The sequence below is a fragment of the Panicum hallii genome, chromosome 3, assembly GCF_002211085.1.
Source record: "Panicum hallii strain FIL2 chromosome 3, PHallii_v3.1, whole genome shotgun sequence".
Taxonomy (NCBI): Eukaryota; Viridiplantae; Streptophyta; class Magnoliopsida; order Poales; family Poaceae; genus Panicum; species Panicum hallii.
The window spans coordinates 12,909,716-12,929,497 of record NC_038044.1 but is presented as its reverse complement, the minus strand read 5'-3'; the positions used below and the strand labels follow the sequence as shown (position 1 = coordinate 12,929,497).

At 48.3% G+C, this 19,782-nt stretch overlaps 3 protein-coding genes across 4 annotated transcripts; all 3 read left to right on the top strand.

Annotated features, from left to right (window-relative positions):
• The first annotated feature begins 6,605 nt into the window (after window positions 1–6,605).
• On the top strand, window positions 6,606–9,308 carry LOC112884458 (protein IQ-DOMAIN 1-like). Its single transcript, XM_025949842.1, has 4 exons — window positions 6,606–6,887; window positions 6,995–7,213; window positions 8,203–8,316; window positions 8,422–9,308. Exons 1-4 carry the CDS (start codon window positions 6,606–6,608, stop codon window positions 9,073–9,075), a joined length of 1,269 nt encoding a protein of 422 aa, XP_025805627.1. The 3' UTR covers window positions 9,076–9,308.
• Window positions 9,309–10,274: 966 nt separating this feature from the next.
• Window positions 10,275–12,394, top strand: LOC112884465 (probable cytokinin riboside 5'-monophosphate phosphoribohydrolase LOGL7). Of its 2 annotated transcripts, XM_025949850.1 has the most exons (7): window positions 10,279–10,546; window positions 10,736–10,833; window positions 10,942–10,972; window positions 11,500–11,599; window positions 11,672–11,742; window positions 11,849–11,992; window positions 12,091–12,394. In XM_025949850.1, exons 1-7 carry the CDS (start codon window positions 10,427–10,429, stop codon window positions 12,187–12,189), a joined length of 663 nt encoding a protein of 220 aa, XP_025805635.1. In that variant the 5' UTR covers window positions 10,279–10,426; the 3' UTR covers window positions 12,190–12,394. The 2 variants fall into 2 exon arrangements, with proteins under 2 accessions (XP_025805634.1, XP_025805635.1); XM_025949849.1 differs by having other exon boundaries at window positions 10,275–10,546; window positions 11,500–11,742.
• A 6,242-nt stretch (window positions 12,395–18,636) lies between these two features.
• Window positions 18,637–19,782, top strand: LOC112885230 (transcription factor LATE FLOWERING-like). Its single transcript, XM_025950876.1, has one exon. It carries the CDS (start codon window positions 18,637–18,639, stop codon window positions 19,780–19,782), a length of 1,146 nt encoding a protein of 381 aa, XP_025806661.1.

Sequence of the window (19,782 nt, the reverse complement as noted above, 5' to 3'; positions counted from 1 at the left end):
AAGGCTGCTGTAAGTATATACTGCTCAGCCTTGTCTCTGTTCATATTCTCCATTTGATTTTAAAAACTGATTATTCTCATAATGATTGTATTTTGCAGGATTTTAATGCTGCCCTGACAGTTTCTATAGAAGATCTAAAGCCGGTCCGGGAGATGCTGTGCGAGTTCATTCTTAAGGAGACCCTCGACCCAAAGGGCAACTTCTATAGCGCCTTCTATTTATGATGCACCTTGAGTTCATTGTAGCCAGAAACTTGAAACTTGTTGCATTCAGGGTTTCAAACTTGTTGCATGTCATATGAGGAACTTGATGTGATCTTGTGTATATTCGTGATATCTATTTGCTTGTGTATATATGTGATGAGAATGTGTTTGTGATGTCTACTTGCTGGTGGCTGCCAAATTCTAGCTGGTTCCAGGATGCAACCAATAATCTGGTGGCTGCCTGGCTAGTACCAGGATGCAGCCAGAAAAAAGTCTGGTTACTGTAGGGGTGGCCTACATATAGGTAACGGGCGTTAACTAAAACACGTTACAACAACTGGTCAGAGAGTAATGGGCGTTAACTAAAGCACGATACATAGTGAGATCAGAGAGTAACAGGCGTTAACTAAAGAGCGATACATAGTGAAAGAACCGTTACAGATATGGTCCAAAGGTAACGGGCTTACCTTACGAACCGTTACGGATACTTCTTAAAGGTAACGGGCATTACTTAAAAGCCGTTACAACCTTTGACCAGTGGGCCCAGAGAGAAACGTGGAAAAATATATTTGTAACGGGCAGCATGCAAAAAGACCGTAACGTTTTTTTGGTTTCTGTAACGGGCGGCGTGTCTGTGCCCGTTACCAAAGGTCCCTGTGGGACCAGAGAATAGCCATTTAAGATGACCGGTAACTACATGTGGTAACGGTCTTTGTTAGATGCCCGTTACAAATACGTGTTATCAGTAACGGGCAATTGCCTGTTACCTTTGTTCGCTCATTTGTAACGCTAGATCGGTAACGCCACTTTGTCCGTTACCAAACGTCATCTATGCCCGTTACCAATGTACCTGTTTCCACGTAGTGCAAATTTCCATTGATGTAGGGTGACTTCTAGGTGGCCTAGATTGGGTTATGCTATGATCACGTCCGCGAATCTCGTCCAATCGAATTTTAGGCCCTACAATCTTCTTCTTTGCATTTTCACATTTAGTTTCTCGTGTGTTTGAGGTACCGGCTCGCAGTTACCTCTTGCGACATCTCTGGCCTCTAGGAGCTGTCACCGCCACCGTGCCTGCCTCCACTTCCATGTAAACTTGCTATCCTTCCTCCTAAGCCCGTGAAAACCCTCTAAAACTTAACCCTTTCGACCTCTACATTGCTAGCGCTGAAGCTAAGCAATCACAAATGGAAAGTCTAGTCTACAATTTTAGTAGGACGGGTGATCTGCTGTCGCCTCTAGTCAGCACCAGACATAAAAATTCCCACGGTAATACAGTACCACCAGCAGGCAGCATCCCCGGGGCCTGTTGTAGACAGAGCGGACGGAGGACTACGCTACGCAACATAAATATCTACCTTCACTTCACTATCATCAGCTGACAATTCTACGAAGGATCCGACAAAATGGTAACCAATGGGGAGATGACAGATGAGATGCTTCTACGGTGCAACCAATGAGCAGGTGACAGATGTGATGCTTCCACAGGACAGGCACACCGCCATGGGTGGACCGTCCAGCCCGCCTGACACACATGGGCTCCCCTCAAGCTCTCACCCGGCGTATTAATTTGTGATGAGCTCACCCGACACGTGCCGTCACGTGCGCTACCTGCTTTGACAGTTTTCTAGTCTGACGAAGCTCCCCTGGTCAACGATCAACCGGCTGGCTTCATCAATAATCATCGCATCCGACACCACCAGAGCAGCCACCTAATGAAGTAGATAAGCAATGTCGCTAAACCGAAAAAAAAAACCTTAGTCCTGACGGTCGCTTTCTCAGACACGATAACGTATCGAGTCCGATCTCGCATTATACTGTCCTCACTTGGCTTCAGAACGAAACGACACGGGAGAAGAGGTAATGCGGCCAGCAGCCGGTTGCCGCTAGCGGTCTGGCACCTGACCTTTGCGTGCTCTCGATCTCGACGATACGCGCGGCTGAGACGTTAGCAATAGCAACCTTGTCATCCGGTTCAGTTCGAGGCTTCGAGCCCCAGCCTAGCTAGGGAGGGCTCTGGTCGCCGCCGACGTGCCTTCGCCCTTGCTTCTTGGACGGTCTCGTGTAGCCGTGTGCGCGCGTGCTCCCTGAGACGCGGCTACAGTGGTCGGCACCGGCGGTGAGCTTCCGCGTCTTTCGTTGAAGGAGCTCGTGGTGATCGGGTTCCGGAGGACGGAGAGGCAGGTCTGTTACTTAATTTGCGCGGCACGCCATACGAGTGTCAACGGCTCTGCGGATTTGTTTATGCGTGGACATGCTGGGAGAGGAAGCTTTGGGACTGGGGGAGATCGCGAGGCGGGCCTATCCGGCAATCCCCATGGGGCCGATGGTGAGGTGAAACAGTGGCGGACGTAGGATGTTAACCTAGGCATATCGTACAAATGCTAGCATGTACAATTCGGGATAATTTATAGAACGATTTGATAAGCAACTATAATCTAACAGTTCAGTATCATACAAATATTAAAAATGATGATATATTTAAAAGATGTCGTAACATCTTAAATATTATTGGTGCACGTTTAAAAAAAAGATGTGAGGTCTCCACTCATCTTCATAATTCATTAATCCTACTAAAAGAACCCAATGGATTGATTCCACCAACTCGTGTACTAAATGAATTGAGACATGACTTCATTGAGCTGGAACAAGTTAAATTTTAGTTATTTTTTAAAATACCTTCACACGAGCAAGGAACATAATTCATGACAAGGTATTTGCAGTTCTCAACCTCACATGGAATATCATCACGTTTAAATAGCACACTCACATCAATTACTGTAACCTAATAATTTCAATTTACATGATATAAGATGACTAAATGTTTTTCCCCTCAAAAAATATGACTAGATGTTTAATTATCTAGATCTACTCTTCTATGCACGTGGGAGAGGACAGAGAAGAACGGGTAGAGATTGTAGGGAGTGCAGATGTAAATCATCTCGACATGGTGGACAGAGGGGAACTTGGCTTACAGCACATGAACTGAGAGAAAAAAAAAGGCTCCAAGAGTACTGGCTGCCCAAGCGTTGGCGATCAATTAGTTTCTTATGTTACACTTTTTTTGTTTCTGGAGCGCGTACTCTTGTTTTATGTAATATCTATCATGTAAGATCTGAACTTATTCTGCTCCTAATATGATTTGGCAGTGCTACTGCCCTTTTAAAAAAAAAAAGGTATTGGCTGCCCTTTTTTAAAAAAAGGGTATTGGCTGCCCAACGAGTGAAACTAACCAGGCAAAGGCAAATGCTAACTGAGGAAAGAAAAATTATTTTGACTCCCTACTATTTGGGTCTGGCTAGATTTTAGGTGTGCCGTGATCTATGTGGCATACCCCTTGGTACGCCCCTGAGGAGAGAGCCGCTTTGGCGCAGCAGATTGCCGGCGAGGTTCACAGTGACATGCAAACTGAAATTTGTTGAGAGTTGAAAGTAAAGACTACAATGGAAAAGAACAAATGATTCATTGATTGATTGAATGCACAGTGTAATTATATATTTATACATGATGAAAGAAAGGGTGTGTCCAAAGGACATATCGCTTGGGGGTTTATGCCCCTTTGTGAAAGGTCATGTTTCTACTAAGAGGTGTCTCTTTATGAACGGGTGCAAACTAATTTATCACTAATATAAACTTAATCATAACACTCCTCCTTGATCAATTAGCTCTTTGTATGCTTAAGGTAATTTTTATTCAATCATCCTCGATTATTGTACGGGGAAAACACCTCCAAAAACCTGTAGGAAAAAATTTGAGAAGAAACCAAACTATATATTGATATGCCATTAAAAATTCTTTAAAACCTAGTGAAAAATAGGAGAAAATAATATAGCATACATAGATATTGTCTCATCGCAAACTTACATGAGAAAACCTCGAAAGGAGAAAATCATAAGCAAGTTTGGAGACAATTAATATGATATGTGGATTATATACGAATAACCTCCCTAAAAATTCAATGGGAAAATATGTAGAAGAATAATATGTCTTTGATACCTTCTTAGAAACCCTTGTAAGGAAAACAGAAGATATGACATGCAATAGGTCCTGAGTATCACCTTTAAAAATCCCGATGGGAAAATAGGAGATATGATGTAAATTCTTATATTGATATTGTCTCATTAAAACTTTTATGAGAAACCATTCCGAGGAAAAACTCATATAGAGAAAAATAATACGATATGATGTTTGAATAGGTTATAACTTAAGGAGAGTCTCCACTTGAACATTACATTTCTAGAATGTAGTAGTTTGTAATAACTTTGTGAGTTAATCTCACAAAATTATCTTATCATCTAATTTTTCAAGATGTTTAGCAATATGTTTAGTAATACTGTTTTCGTATAACTTTTTATCATCTAAGCAATACAAGTCGTATTATTCTTGTAGATAATATAAGTGATTCGAAGGAATCACAATTAATCATCTAGTGAAGTTATACAAATTCATGTAATGCTTTGAAATGACAGATGAAATTACTATTAGAATTTATTTTCATAACTCCAATATAAATTTCATTACCATAACATCAGTCAATAATCCGGCAATATGAGAATTAGTTAGCCAGTTTTTTTATATCCTACTTCTGTCACATCTTAATTTATTTCTAATAAATCAAAATCTTTTTATACCATTTGATATGTGTGGATATCCTTTTTGGCATCACGCGGATGTTGCTTGTATATGCCGGTGGAATGCAGCAGGTGGATCCGGCCTATGTGCATGAGTTATTAATGCCGATTGGCTTATGTTCTTGTTCTTCTCTCTGTGTTGTTGCCGTGTTCCTACTTGTATCAGGGACCATTGCTTGCTTCGTTATTGTTTTTATTGTTGGCCAGTATTCCTGCATGTTACTAATCAGCGATGCAAGAGCGAGAGCATAAGAGAATGTAATGAAAAATTGAACTCGAAAATTCTTGTTTTTAATCTTCTCCGTGACGCCAAATCTTTGTCTATGGGATGAATCAATCTCGGCATATGTGCAGTTACTGGTTGATGGGATCCTCGATTTTTCCCTTTCTCTCATCTTTGCTTATTCTGTTCTTGATAGCGATGGACAACTGATCGAGGCCGCCGGCCGGCAGTCAAAGGGCCTCAGCGTGCCGTTGCTGGTGGGCACACGCGGAACGTACCGCAGATATAGCACCTATCCTGACGTTGCTGGTGGCGGCGCATCGCCGGCAACGGTCTTGTATTGGTTCATCTCCCGTTTTCTTCGTGCTTTTCTCAATCTCGGTGGAGAGCAAATGTGTCTGATAACATGTTGAAAGTTGAAAGTAAAGATTAGAATAGAATGCAAATACAAATAATTTATTGATCGACTGAATGAATAATACAATTATATATTTATACATGATGAAAATGTGTATCCGTAAGATATGTCCTTTAAGCGTTTATGCCCCCTTCGCGAAAGGTCATGCCTTTCTTACATCTATCTAATAAGAGATATCTCTCAAAAAAAATGTAAATTAATTGATCACTAATATAAACTTAATTCTAACAAAATTGATTCGGCTGGTTCGGAAATGGCGCCATAGTCGTACGTGCTGTAAAACTTTGGTCCCCAAATCTTGGTTTCGATTTTGCACCAGGATACCACAAACAATAGTGACGTGGCATGTATTGGTGCTCCTGCCACGCGGCGTCGATCCCGTGGCTCGCTTGGCGTTGAGCTCCGGCTAGTCGAGTCAGCTCCCGTCACGAAATTCCACGCGATCGCCGTCGTGTCGTGTCAGCTCTGTCGTCGGGTCGGTACACGAGAGAGAACTCACCAAACCGGCGCGGGCTCCCATATCTCCCAAACCGTGGACCACATGCATCTACCTACTCCCTGACGTATGGGCCATTTTCTCCGAAACCAGGCATCTTGGGCCCATGTCCCTAGAAAGCCCCCACAACCTTTCTCGAAGCCCAACGCGCGGAAAGCCAGCAGGTGGTCGAGCCCGTGAACCGCCAGGGCCGTCGTTCTCCTCTCCCCGTTCCGTTCGCCTGACCGCATGACAAGTGGGCCCAGGATACCAGGTCCACACGCCAGGGACAGCACCGCGGATCCCGTCGCCTTTGCCGGTTGCTGCTCGGCGCCGTTCGAAATTTGAATCCCCACGAGCGAAGAACGGTTGTTCCCCCCCTCCCCACGTCGTTGCCGAAATGGACAACGGCTACCTCCTCCACTACCCCCACTACTTCACTGATTGCTTCTCCTTCCATTTTGTCGCGACCCGCCTCGCCTCGGCTTCTCCTCCTCCTCCTCCTTCGGTCCTTCCCTCTCGCCCCTCTTCCACCTCCCACTGGCCACTGCCCCCACACAACCCAGCGGAAGCTTCAGTGGAGCAGAGGAATAAGCGGGTGGCTGCATTGCACCTTGACCTCGCATTGCATTGCATCTTGCACTGGGCGGGGTCGATGGAGGCGTCGAGCAAGTGGATCAAGTCGCTGGTGGCCCTGAAGGCGGCGGGGCACAAGGGCGGGCGCAAGTGGCCGCGGCTGTGGCGGAGCTCGTCGTCCGCCGCGTCCAGGGCGAGCGCCGGCGAGGGCGGCGCGCTCGCGTCGGAGGCGTCCTCGGCGTCGGCCGACTCGTTCAGCTCGGTGCTCGCGGCCGTCGTCCGCGCGGCGCCCAGGGACTTCCGGCTCATCAGGCAGGAGTGGGCCGCCGTCCGCATCCAGACCGCCTTCCGCGCATTCTTGGTAGCGCCGGAATCCCTTATCCGTTTGGTACTATACTGCTACTTCGACGTGATGCGATCTTGACTCCTTACTCATCTGTGCTGTGGCGGCGCGCGTGACGTGAGCAGGCGAGGCGGGCGTTGAAGGCGCTGAGGGGCATCGTGCGGCTGCAGGCGCTGGTGCGCGGCCGGCTCGTGCGGAAGCAGCTGGCCGTCACGCTCAAGTGCATGCACGCGCTGCTGCGGGTGCAGGAACGCGCCAGGGAGCAGCGGGCGCGCTCCACCGTTGATGGCAACGGTTCCCAGGTCGCGCTCAACGGCCGTGCCACTTCTACCAAAGACGCTGAGGTATATGGAACGCAACATCATGTACTTGTCTGCTTTTACTTTTTGGGACATGCAATGCTATTATTTCCGGGGGAAGAAATTGCAGTGTTGGACCCAAAATGGTTGTTGATTAGCTGCTACTAGGTTGCATAAGAACTTCCCCTTTATGTTGATACCGGTGGAAAGCTAAGTGTCACATGTCATTGAGGAAAATTTTGATCGCACAACAAAATTTCCAATCATGGAATTCGGTTCACAGTGTTGTTGGAGTGTGGTAGGGTATCTTGTTGCAATGTTGCTTAATGTAACTAACAGTGTCACATGGACAGATGTAGTTGAATTCCCTGATCGCCTTCCACTCAGATTTTGTTATGGACTTGTTCAAAATAAAGATAGATTATTATTACTAAAACTTCACTCTAACTTTAATTTGAAATTGGTGGTTCAAAGCTAATAATTGCACATTTGAATTTTAGACCCCCTGAGTTAACCAAAGAATTCAGAGATCATTTGGAGGTTTGGGAGCTGGAAAAATTCGAAATTTGAATTCCCATTGTGCTAGTGTTGATACTTTAACTATTCGAAAGCTTTTCATATGGTTGTTTTACATTTATTATTTCCTTATGGAGAAAGGGACGTGAGAGTTGATATGGTGGATTGCTTTTACTTGAAAGGGACTTGCATCACTATAAGACTGATATGGACAATTAAGCTTCCTTTATTTTGAGCAATGATTGAGTCCATTAAGATTGTTTCTTGCTCTTTCACATTGACAATATGTGTTTGAATCAGTATTTGTATAGTGATGCTGTTAGGTAAGAATAGCTATGGTGATAACACCAATAATGCCTTTTACAATTAGGTATTGCCCGCCCAAGTTTCAAGTTCACACTACAGTATGCTTTGCTATGAATTGCCGTTGGTTAGATGAGAAGCATACATGCTTCGTTGTTGTCATTACAGTAGCAGTGTGACGTTGCAAAGATTTTTTGACATTTGTCATATTGCAGGAACAATGGTGTGACCGTCAAGGTTCTTTTGATGAAGTAAAATCAAAATTACACATGAAGCATGAAGGTGCAGCAAAGAGAGAAAGGGCAATTGCCTATGCTCATTTTTATCAGGTATATGGTGTAGCAATACCTGTTTTCTAGACCCTTGTCCTAGTAATACTTGGAGCACTAATACTACTACATGCCTTTATAACATTCTGAGCATATTTCTTTCAGCATCGGAGTTCAAAACACAGCGGAAGGCCAAGCTCTCCTGCTACCTGTGTTAGAAGCCATGAGTCTAATAGGTGCAATCACAACTTGAGATACTTAGAAGGATGGATGGCAACTAAACCATGGGAAACCAGACTTATGGAGCGAAATCATACCGACTCGCAGTTCGCGAAGAACTGTGAGGATCTGAACTTGGCTGTCTCTAAGCATTCTGATGCTAGCTCGGTGAAAATCAGAAGGAACAATGTCACAACCAGGGTAGCAGCAAAGCCTCCTTCAGTGCTGTCTGCCTCTTCCTCTGACTTTGTGTATGAGGAGAGCTCTCCGTCAACATCCTCAGTGACTCCAGTGTCTGCCACCACCACCATCTTAGCATCAGAAGCAAGATCAGACAGTGGCCATGTTGGAGGACCAAACTACATGAATTTGACCAAGTCTGCCAAAGCAAGGCTAAATGGTTGCAGCAGCCACAGAGGGTCATTCCAGCGACAGCGATCCGGGGACATGCCCAGGGTGGCTCTCTCTCCAATCGACGCCCAGAGCAACGCTGGCTCGGAGATTTCAGTGACCTCAAAGAGACTGAGCAGCTTGTCCTTGAAAGGCCGAATCAAGACGAGAAGCTTGGACAAGGAGAATGACGATAACCTGGCTCCTTGATCAATGGGCAACAAATCTTAACCACATATATATTTCTTCCAGCTATCATCTTAGTTTATTGTCAGTACACATCCAATCGATGTTCAATTCCTGATTCGCCTCTACCGATAAATTATGTACTTAGGGTTCACAAGGGGGACATGTGAAAGCTTAAGCCGTTACATATCTCCACCTGCTGTCTTGTGTAAAATAAGATCTGGTTCTAATTAGAGTCGTGCAGGATGTTGATAGTATCTTACGCTGGGCCACCAGAAGTCTGAATATGAAATTCTGGGGCGATGAGAATGACGCGAGGTTTCTCTTGTCTGTTCTGGCGCATAATCAGCGTGCCATCTTCCCTGAAGATCTCATGACATGTCCTGGGCGATCGTCCGATCGCCCAAACAATTGTTCCTAACATTCTGATTGGCCGGCTCATATATGATGGCCTCATCAGAATCGACCGGTGAAACATTTGCAGCATCCGCGGTTGGTACCTGTAACGGCGATCGTCTCCTTGACTTGTTTAATCTCCCACATTTGTTTGACTAAAGTGCAGGCTACATTAATCCGGTCCACATTGCTTGTCAAAATCTAGCCCTTTTGCAATAATCTGTAGCGATCGTTGGGGCGATAGAAAATGGGAAAGAAAATCTTTGGCCGATGGGGTTTTGCTGCGCCGCTCTGCTCTAGTGCTGTACCACTCGTGGCCAGGGCACAGGCGGCGGAAAGGGACGTGCCGAAAGCTACGGTTCGCCGAAACCCAGACAATTAACCGTGCCCAACTCTGCCAGGTAATTTGTTGGGGGTGAACTCTTCAGAAATCAGGACTCTGATGGTGCCCCTGATGGCAACCCTTCATGGGAAGGAGCAGCCTTTTTCTTGGCGATCATCTGAAAGGATACAGGATGCCTTCAGCGCCGTGGCCGGCCGCGGGGGTGTGGACGGCCGGGATGGCTCGCCGTCTGGGCAGCCCGGGGAGACACGAGCGGATGGTCCAGACGCGCGGAACTGTGCCGGCGCCATGCATGCCGCCATCGGGAGGCAGGCAGCGCAAAGATTCTCGGGGACGGTGAGGGGGGCAATTCAGAGTTACCGGGCTTTCCGGCGGGCCCGGCCGGTGCGGTGACCGCGAAAATGACAGCGGCGGACGAGGTGTGGTGAGGTTTGACCCACCGGGATTAAAAGGGGGGCGTGATCGATTACATCACTGGCCTTTAATACCGCGCGCCATCACTGGAGCTCTGCCGGAAAGGGAGGGGCGCTGGAGATAGCGCACGCGCAGCCAAACACGACACCACCGAGCGAGCACCTGCGGGCTCCTACGAGCTGAGCGAGCTCCTCCCCGGCGCGGCACCTAGAAAGGCTCGACATGGGCGACGGAGCGGCCGCCGTGCCGAGCAGGTTCCGCACGATCTGCGTCTTCTGCGGCAGCAGCGCCGGGCACCGGAAGGTGTTCGCGGACGCCGCGCTCGAGCTCGGCCACGAGCTGGTGAGTCCGCGCGTAGTACATGGCAGCATGGAGCTCAGCTCGCCGCGCTCGGCCGGCGCGCCAGGACGACGCCGCTTGGCGCGCCGTGCGCCGGCTGGCCTGCCCGCGCCGTTGTTTCCTTGGAATTTTTTTGAGTTCTTGGTAGGTGAGCGTCGTGCGCGTGGCTTTTTCCCTTGCTGCAACTCGTAGGTGCGGAGGGGCATCAGCCTGGTCTACGGCGGCGGCAGCATCGGGCTGATGGGCGTGATTGCGCGGACGGTTCGCGACGGCGGCTGCCATGTCCTTGGGTAGCTACTGCCTACTGCACAAATTACACTCTTTTTTTTTTCTGCACCCCGTTTCGAAGACTCTAACTGATGTGGGAGCCGGTGTTTCTGTTTGCCTTTTGTTCACAGGGTGATTCCGAAAGCGCTCATGCCTATTGAGGTATGCAGTTTCTTTACTCTGAGTTCTGTTCATGGTATGGTACCTGTTTCAGTGTAGGGATGCGTATATTTTGTTCAGCTGATCAACTGATCAGGCCTTTTGCTTAGGGTGGTATGCAACGCAATGATGCGTGCTGGTGTGATCCGTGTAGCGTTTGGATCAAATCTAAGCATGTCCCATTCATAATTCAGCTTTAGCTAGGAATGGATTCAGTGAATGACTATTGAGCTTTCTATTCTTTCTTGTCGTACCGTTTCGTCCCCCCTTTGAATTGTTCTGCTTTGCTAATGACGTGAAGGCAAACCCATTGTCCCTGGTCAAGCTAGGACTTGGTATTTGTAGCAGTGGGCTCCTACCTTGTTAGAGAGTCAGGTACTGGTATGACACAATTTGGAGCTCTAGGTTTAGTTGATTCCTGAATTCAGCATTGCAAATGCCGACTAGACTTGTGCTGTTTTTTTTCCCCGGGCAGGGAACTGTTCTCTGTAATCCGTACTGACATTTGCACATGGGTCTCTTTTAAACAGATTTCAGGCGAAAGTGTAGGAGAAGTGAAGGTTGTAGCCGACATGCATCAGAGGAAAGCTGAGATGGCTCGCCAATCTGAAGCGTTCATCGCTCTCCCAGGTGCCAGATATTCGACGATTTCCTGCTCGCATCACCGACATTTCAATATAATTTGCTTACGATTTGTATCAGGTGGGTATGGAACAATGGAGGAGCTGTTGGAGATGATAACCTGGTGCCAACTTGGAATTCATGACAAGCCAGTAAGTAGTACACTGACACACATCCACTGGACTGATAGATGTATACACATGGTTACTGAACAAATCAGCAGCATTCTCTTTTCAAACAAAGTAAGGCGTCTTACAGGTCGGCTTGCTGAATGTCGATGGTTACTACGACCCGCTGATCGCCCTGTTTGAAAAGGGGGCAACAGAGGGTTTCATCAACCCTGACTGCAGGCAAATTTTTGTTGCTGCACCAACCGCAAGCGAGCTGCTGACAAAGATGGAGGTAACAACTAATTTAACTGCAAAACCCTTTCCAAGTGGCCATATACAATGCTTTTGTTTACACTGTTCACTGAATTTTTGAACAATTACCGTGTCCAGCAATACACCCGGTTGCATCAGGAGGTAGCCCCGGCAACGAGCTGGGAGATCTCGGAGCTCGGCTACGGGAAAGGCGGCGCACCGCCAGAACACTCCTAGAACTCCACTTCCCGAAGCTGAAGCGAAGCTCTCTCCACAGATGTTGCATTTTGCTTTCCCCGCTATTTCCTCAAAGTCTCCAAACCACTCAACTAGGTATCGTCACGAGATCGAGGCGGTTTCCTGTCTGAATCCATCAGGAAATCACCCCCCCTCCTCTTGTCGCCACTCGCAAATTTGAAGTTTGATTGCTCGGTTTCTGTAAGCTGCCGCTCCTCTTTCGGTGTGTGTGTGTGTGTGTGTGTGTGTGTGTGTGTGTGTGTGTGGTCCTTGTGGAAACGGAATCTGCCCGGGCCGGGGCAGCAGCAGCACGACAGCGGCAGCTCTGCCCCGGCGACGTCACAGGCGAGCGGCCGACTGATTGGGCCTGTGTACTCATTGCCGGAGCCTTCTTTTGGTTAAAAAACGGTGGTGACGCGAGACGGATAAATGGATGGGCTCATGATTCGTGCTCGCTCGGGGATCCTGCCGCTTTGCCTTTTCCGGGGGGTGGGAAGGGAAGGGAGCGTGTACCTCGCTGTTTGGGAGGAAGGGGGTGGCGTCTCCGTCTCCTTTCTGCCGTGCCATGGGCGCCGCGTGTTTGTTTGGCGTGTCTCGGCGGCTCGGAGCCCCTCGGGTCTTCGGTGGCTGATGACAACGTGCACGATATGGAAAGCGGGTGCTTTGCTCTGCTGCTTTCTTTTTTTGTTTGGAATTTTGGGGCCGGCCAGGGGGGTGCTGCCGGGGCATGGCGTGGTTTGCTGCCGGAGGGCGCTTTGCGATTTGGGGATCTGATTCTGACGTGAGGTGAGGCAAAACCTAGCGCCGAGATAGCTAGGCTTGGATCGAGACGAATGATTGGTAGGAATCCCGTTGGTGAAGGTCCGGTTCCAGTACGTCCGCGGAGCCGCCCAGCGTCGCAAGCCACCGGCTGGTGGCCGCAGCCGCACTGTCGCCATTGCCGCGCATCAGCACCCCAAAGTGTCAGGCACTGCCTGTTGCATCTGTTCGAAACCGACGGCACCTTGGGCGGCGGCCGGTGGCGCGAAGTTGACCCACGGGGCTTGCGAGCGCACGGCGCAGAAGCCTCGCGCGCGGCTCATCCCAGGGCGGCGCCGGGGGCAGGCGTTGCCTGGCGCCGCGGGAGGAGCCTGCGTCGGTGAAGGCCAGAAAGCCCAGTACAAGGGTATGGTAAACTTTCGTTACGTCGAACGTTTGGATTATTAATTAGAAATATTAAATATAAATTAATTATAAAATTTATTGTATAAATGAAGACTAATTCGCGAGACGAATTTATTAAATTTAATTAGTTCATGATTTGATAATATTGTGCTACGTTAAACATATGCTAATAATAAATTAATTAGGCGTAATAGACGTCTTATGAATTACTCTCCATTTATACAATTAGTTTTACAGTTAACTTATATTTAATCATCTAATTGACATCTAAAATATACGATGTGACCCGTACTAAAAATTGAACCCCTAGATCCAAACACCCCCTAAACTTCCTCCTCCATCGTTTCTTTTGTATCGTGTGCCAGTGCCAACCCATCATGGCCCAGCGCATGCAGCAAGCGGCGCCCCGAGACCAAGTCACCAACCAAGCAAGTTACGACGGCACCACAAACCACGGGAGCAGCCAGGTCACCGACCGGCGCGCCGCCCGCTGGCTCGTGCCATCGCGCGCGGCGCGTCATCACGCCGGTCGCCGAATTGGACGCCGCCGTAGTCTCGCCTCCAAACATGTCACAGTCGTTGCGCCAGAACGCCCGGTCCGAGACGCCGGCCACCGGCGCCCTGTGCGGACCTCAATCAATCCGTTGGATCCGACACTACTGCGCTGTTGTCGCCGCAACCAAGCATTGGTCGACGTCGACGTCGGCCAGTGAGTTCATTCAGACAGCAGCCACGCAACCGGCGCCTACTGTTCCGTCGTCGTCTAACACCTCACTGCTGTCACGTATACACACAGGGTCTACAGGGTTACAGTGATGATCGAGGACTGCGTGGATCTGGCCTGCTCATGAGTTAATCATACGCGCACGCGCTCCTACGACTACTCCTAGCTACGCTTACCACTAAGCGAAAGACGTACGTGCTTCGGTGCTTGATCAACCGCGCCTGCTGCCTCGCCGGAGCGGGCGGGTGGTTAGCTGGCGCGTCGATTCGAGCCGGTCAGCTCGAGCTCGGCCGTTTCTGTACTCGGTTAGATGAGACCGGCCGGTCTCCTTCGTGTTGTTTGAGCCAATGCAAGCAGCCAGCTGCTCCGACCGAAACCACTGTTCATACGCGCGCGGCTATCGCTCGCCATGACGCCAGCATGTGCCGCCGTGCAGCGCGACCACCGCGGGGCTACAGGAGCACGACGAGGCCCGGCCGGCCGGATCATGCATGGTGCATGCACCGGGCGGAGGTCCGGGCCGGACCGGAGGCGCGTGCGCGCACGAGGCGTGGTCGAGCCCACGCGCGACCGGGCGGCGGACACTGCAATCTGCGCGCACAGGGCCGGGGCGGAGGGCGTCGTCAGGCAGGCTAGCTAGGGTGGTCCGGCGTGGTGGATCGGTGAGGCCGGCCGGCCGGGTCGCCGGGACCAAGATAACCCAGGGACCGTTTGTGTTCTTCTCCGTGGATCTCATCCCGCTACAGTGTACGACGGTGCACATTAACTCCTCGCTGGGACTCTCGCGCACTGTTTCTCTGATGAGGCCAACCGCAACCGAGCCGGCCGTGCAAGACTGGCAGCGCTGCAGTTCTTGCAGAGCCTGTCTCCTGCTTTACCACCACCTTTTCTTCAGAGACATCTGTCAGGCAGATGAGATTTGTTTCTGGCTACCAAAACCAACGAAGTTACTACACGAGAAAACAAGGAGGGTCGCGTTTTAATCCATAATATTCATTGTGGGCATTGTAGGCTTGTAGATTAGTAGTAACAACGTCCAGTTAGCTGCTCCAACAAGAATGTCAGATCGAAATACTCGTCTACTCTGTCCTCCATGACTAAGCTAGTAATCCTGGTACAGTACTACACTGTATTGTTCAGTACTGTCCTGCCTCAGCGTCTGAATGTCTGAATGTGTTCGGGATCGGATGATTTCAGTTGAAACATCAGTAGTGTAACAGAGATAGAATTACATAGCACACCTAGTTTGTGGTTACAGAAAGAAGCGGCTTTGAATCGAAGAGGAGAAAAGCCGATAGCGCACACACCGAACATGCATGCCACATAGCAGCACACCGTCGCACAAAAGCACCCTGAACATGAAACAGGCCATTGCACCGCCCACTATACATTTGCAACTACTATGCCAATAATCAACTAATGCAGCTAGTATCATTTCAAGAAACACAGATGCCTCATTTTAATCGAAGGTCACTTTTAAGGGCTAAGTACGTAACGGGTTGCAAGTTTTGAGCTTATAAAGTGGCCAGTTAATTAATAAAGTCCGAGATGATCTGGAAAGACAAATAATTATAATACTCCCTCTCAAGTGGAGCTGCCTCAGCTCAGCTCTTGACTCCAATACTACATTGAGCTACATGTGAAGATTTAGGTCCCTTTTGTTTGTCCTTAATTGGATTGAATCTAAATGAACTAATCTGTACCATGAAGCAAGAAAAAGAAAAAAGAAAAATAGCTAAGATAATGTCATAATAATTAGAGGAAGTCCAGTTTACACCATCAAACTATCATAAAAATTAAATTTTCAACCTTCAACTATAAAACCAAATAGCGAGGGTCATCCAACTGTTAAAATCGAAAAATTTGACCCCCTATTTGCATCCCTACCTGCATGGCTGAATGCAACGACCCAGAAAGTATAAGTTGATAGTTGACTTTAAAAGTCTAAGTTGATATGAAATTAAAAGATATACTCTCTCTGTCCCAGAATATAGCTACTTTTATATTTTTTCTAAGTCAAACATTTTAAACTTTGACCATAGATGGTAAAAAAATATAAAGACTAGCAATACAAAAATAATATTAGATTATTCATAATGAAATTATCTATCATAACATGTAATCTGTTTTATTTAAAAGTAATTATTTTTGAAGATACTATTCATCAAAGTTGAAACTATTTGACTTTGACAAAGTCTAAAAGTTGCTATATTTTAAGACGGAGATAGTACAGTAATTCAGTTTGATTTCAACAGCAAGCTAAGTACAATGTACAACGACTTGACCACGACACCATCAACTCTTGATTTATAATGAGAGCTCTTCAGGAAACAGGATCCGAACCATGTCTACCTTTTCCCCTACCGAGTGAAAATACACACACAGTTTACCTTTACAAGATATATAATATATTGCAAGTGTCTACCTTTTAGCAGATATGCACGCATGCGCGCGTGATGAAACAAATATTCTGTTACAAGCTCCGGGGTAGCAAATGTAGTATCCTTAGGTCAGAAATATTATATGCGCGTAGACTATGTATCATTCGTTATCTATTTATCATGTCCTTTGTTTTTTGTTCTTTTTGGAAAGAGGGCTCTTATCTTGCAATCGGTTTGCACATCCTCATCATTGTGGTCCTCTCAGCACATCATGCACATAGACTACTTCACAGTGCTCCTTTGCCTTGCGTTGCTTGAATAATCAAAGAAAATCTATTAAATAAACTATCATCACAATTTTAATTTCTTTTCTTTTCTCATGGCGCCTCTTGCTCTATCTTTGCCTTACTGATGAGTTTTGTCTTCTTATCTGTATACATCGCATCTATTTCGGAGATATGCCGTAGCTTATCATTGCCATTTTGTTCTTTCACACACACAGAAAAAAAAAAGTATGTCTATTAATGGAGACCAGCTAGGATTTCTAGTTTTTCTCTGTGAAAAAATGGTAAATTGAAAAATATCTGAGGTCCATTGTTTTATATCCTGTAAATACTGCAAAAGCTATATACGGCAAAAAATGGTCCTATATCATCATTAGCTAGCCTTATCATGTGAAAAAAACCTACCCAAAAAATTCCAAAGTTCCATGCGATGCACCAGCCGATAGCGTCCAATACCAAATACAAATGGCAGCAGAAGTTACCTCTGAAACATCATATAATGAAATAAAGCAGCCAAAAAAAACCATACCTCAGAAACAGACAATACGAGTTGTGGCATCCATCATTTTTCTTAGAGATCCCTGCGCCCCCCCCCCCAAAAAAAAAATCTTGAGACAAACCTAAGGAAATGCTTTGGAACCGAGGAGTATGAAATAATGTTGCAGGATTCAATTCTTAAAGGAAATTTTTCCTATATGGAGCCCTTCAGAACATATGTGGAATTTTTTTTGGAACAATGGCTCCTTTCCTCCATATTGGAGGATTAAAAAAAAATCCAACTTTCCAACTTTAAGGTACTGTTACTGCTGCAGTTGAGGTCAAGTTTTAATAATAAATGGCTATGTGCATCCTTGGTTGATGCAGCGGCTAGGATAATTATATTTCGTTATCTAAGAAAACATCTAGTTAGCTTATTACATTTTTTCACCATTTGTACATTTCAAATTATAAGAATGTCTAGAAATGTGGAGTTTAAAGTAGAAAGGCTTTTCTTCATAATGGGCCTGTTATTCTACTATATGGAACACGAAATACATAGAGTAGATCGAGAGAAAGAAAAACTGTTTAGACAATTTTGGCACAATGGAGAAACTACACTACCGTCTGAACATTCCTAAATAGAACACTCTAATCCTACCTCCTAACTACTCCAAAGGACTGAAGGAGGCCCAAACGTTTTTTTACTAGAACTAAATGCCATCATCTTAAAATTTCAAAACCAAAATAAATCGAGAAAAGAAGTTCGAATTCTTGCATCACAAACTCAAAAATATTACCAGAGACTTCGGAGCTCCCTTTACCATTTAAGCGCAAGCAAACGCAACCGTCAGGTGGTAATTTCGAGCTGTGACGCTGCGGTCTACCGGTGCAGTTTCGCTGTCCCCTCCTACCAGCCCCTAACGGCAAGTGTCCCCACAGAATGCAAAAAAGCTTGACTTTTCCTACCGAAAAAGGAAACAAATTTGGCCAGCGCTACAGCTTAGCCTACAGCTCAGGCCGTCTATAAAAGACGCCCATCTGCACAGCCAATCCACTGGTAGATCGAGGACCATCCTAGCTACCCCTGCACTGCAATTTTCAGAACCCGTCAGTCACAGATCGGTGCAGCCAAGGCAGCCCCCCGCCGGCAAGCTTGAATCAGCAATTCCTCGGTCAATTTGAGAGGCAGGTACTGACGTGCTATGTGCAGCTGATAATCTGATATGATATATCTTGTTCGTTCTCTTGTCGTTTGCAGAATTTTGTAGTTTGGTAACTGCAAATCAGCTCACCAATTCTGTACTGACGAGAGTTCACTTCGTCTCCACGAAGTTGCTATCACTTTGCAGCGTCAATCAATCCGATTCCAAATCTTGCTGCCGGAGGCGTCGCCGCGCCGGCCGCGCATAGATCGATGGACGACTTCGGCGGCTGGAGTATGCAGTACGCGGCGGAGCCGTGCCTGCAGCCATGCCGCTCGAGCGACGACGGCCTCCTCGGCGAATTTCTAGGCGGCGGCTTCGACCTCTGTCCTGATCATGGCGGTCTCGATCTGCCCGCGTCGTGCCCGGTCCAGAACCTCATTCAGTGCCACAACGGAGGGAGTCTGTCCGACGGCGTGCAAGAAGGCTTCATGGGCCTGGACGCGGCGGACGTGCTCCCGAGCGTCGCCGGCGCAGCGGAAGACAGCCTCCTCGACCCGTTCGTGTACGTCGTCCCGGACGACATCACCGTCGCCGAGGAGCCCGCGCAGACTCCGGCGTCGAACACCGCCTTCTCCGGATACAGCAGCACCACGGGTGGCGGCGGCAACGGGAACATCTCCTCCGGCGAATCCAACACTTGCGGCGGCTACGACACGGACGTGGCGTCGCCGTGCGCCGTGTCGCGGACACAGCTGCTTCAGACAACGACCGGCGTGCCTCCCTCGAAGCGCAAGCTGGCGGGCAAGTACCCTGCGATAGCCGCGTCGGGAGCAAAGGCGGCAGCCGGGCGGCGTGGCGAGAAGCGAACAACCGCCGCGACGTCGTCGTCGTCGACCAGCATCACGTTCGCGGCCGGGCAGGGCCACGAGCACGCCGCAGGAGGCTCCGCCTGCGGCGGGTACGAGCCGGACTCGGATGCGATAGCGCAGGTGAAGGAGATGATCTACCGCGCGGCGGCGATGCGGCCGGTGCACCAGCTCGTGTGCGGGGCCGCCGAGCCGCCGTCCCAGACCAGGCCGCGGCGCAGGAACGTGCGGATCTCGAGCGACCCGCAGACGGTGGCGGCGCGGCTGCGGCGGGAGAGGGTGAGCGAGCGCCTGCGCGTGCTGCAGCGGCTCGTGCCGGGGGGCAGCCGGATGGACACGGCGTCCATGCTCGACGAGGCGGCCAGCTACCTCAAGTTCCTCAAGTCGCAGCTCAAGGCGCTGGAGAGGGCAAACCCTAGCAACGGCAGCTTGCTGCAGAGCTACACGGGCGGCCTCGGTGGTGGTGGTACTAGCGCTGGCACCGTACTTGCTTTTGGAAGAGGCAGCGCCATTGGTGGCTACGTGAAATCCAACAGGGACATAGCGTAG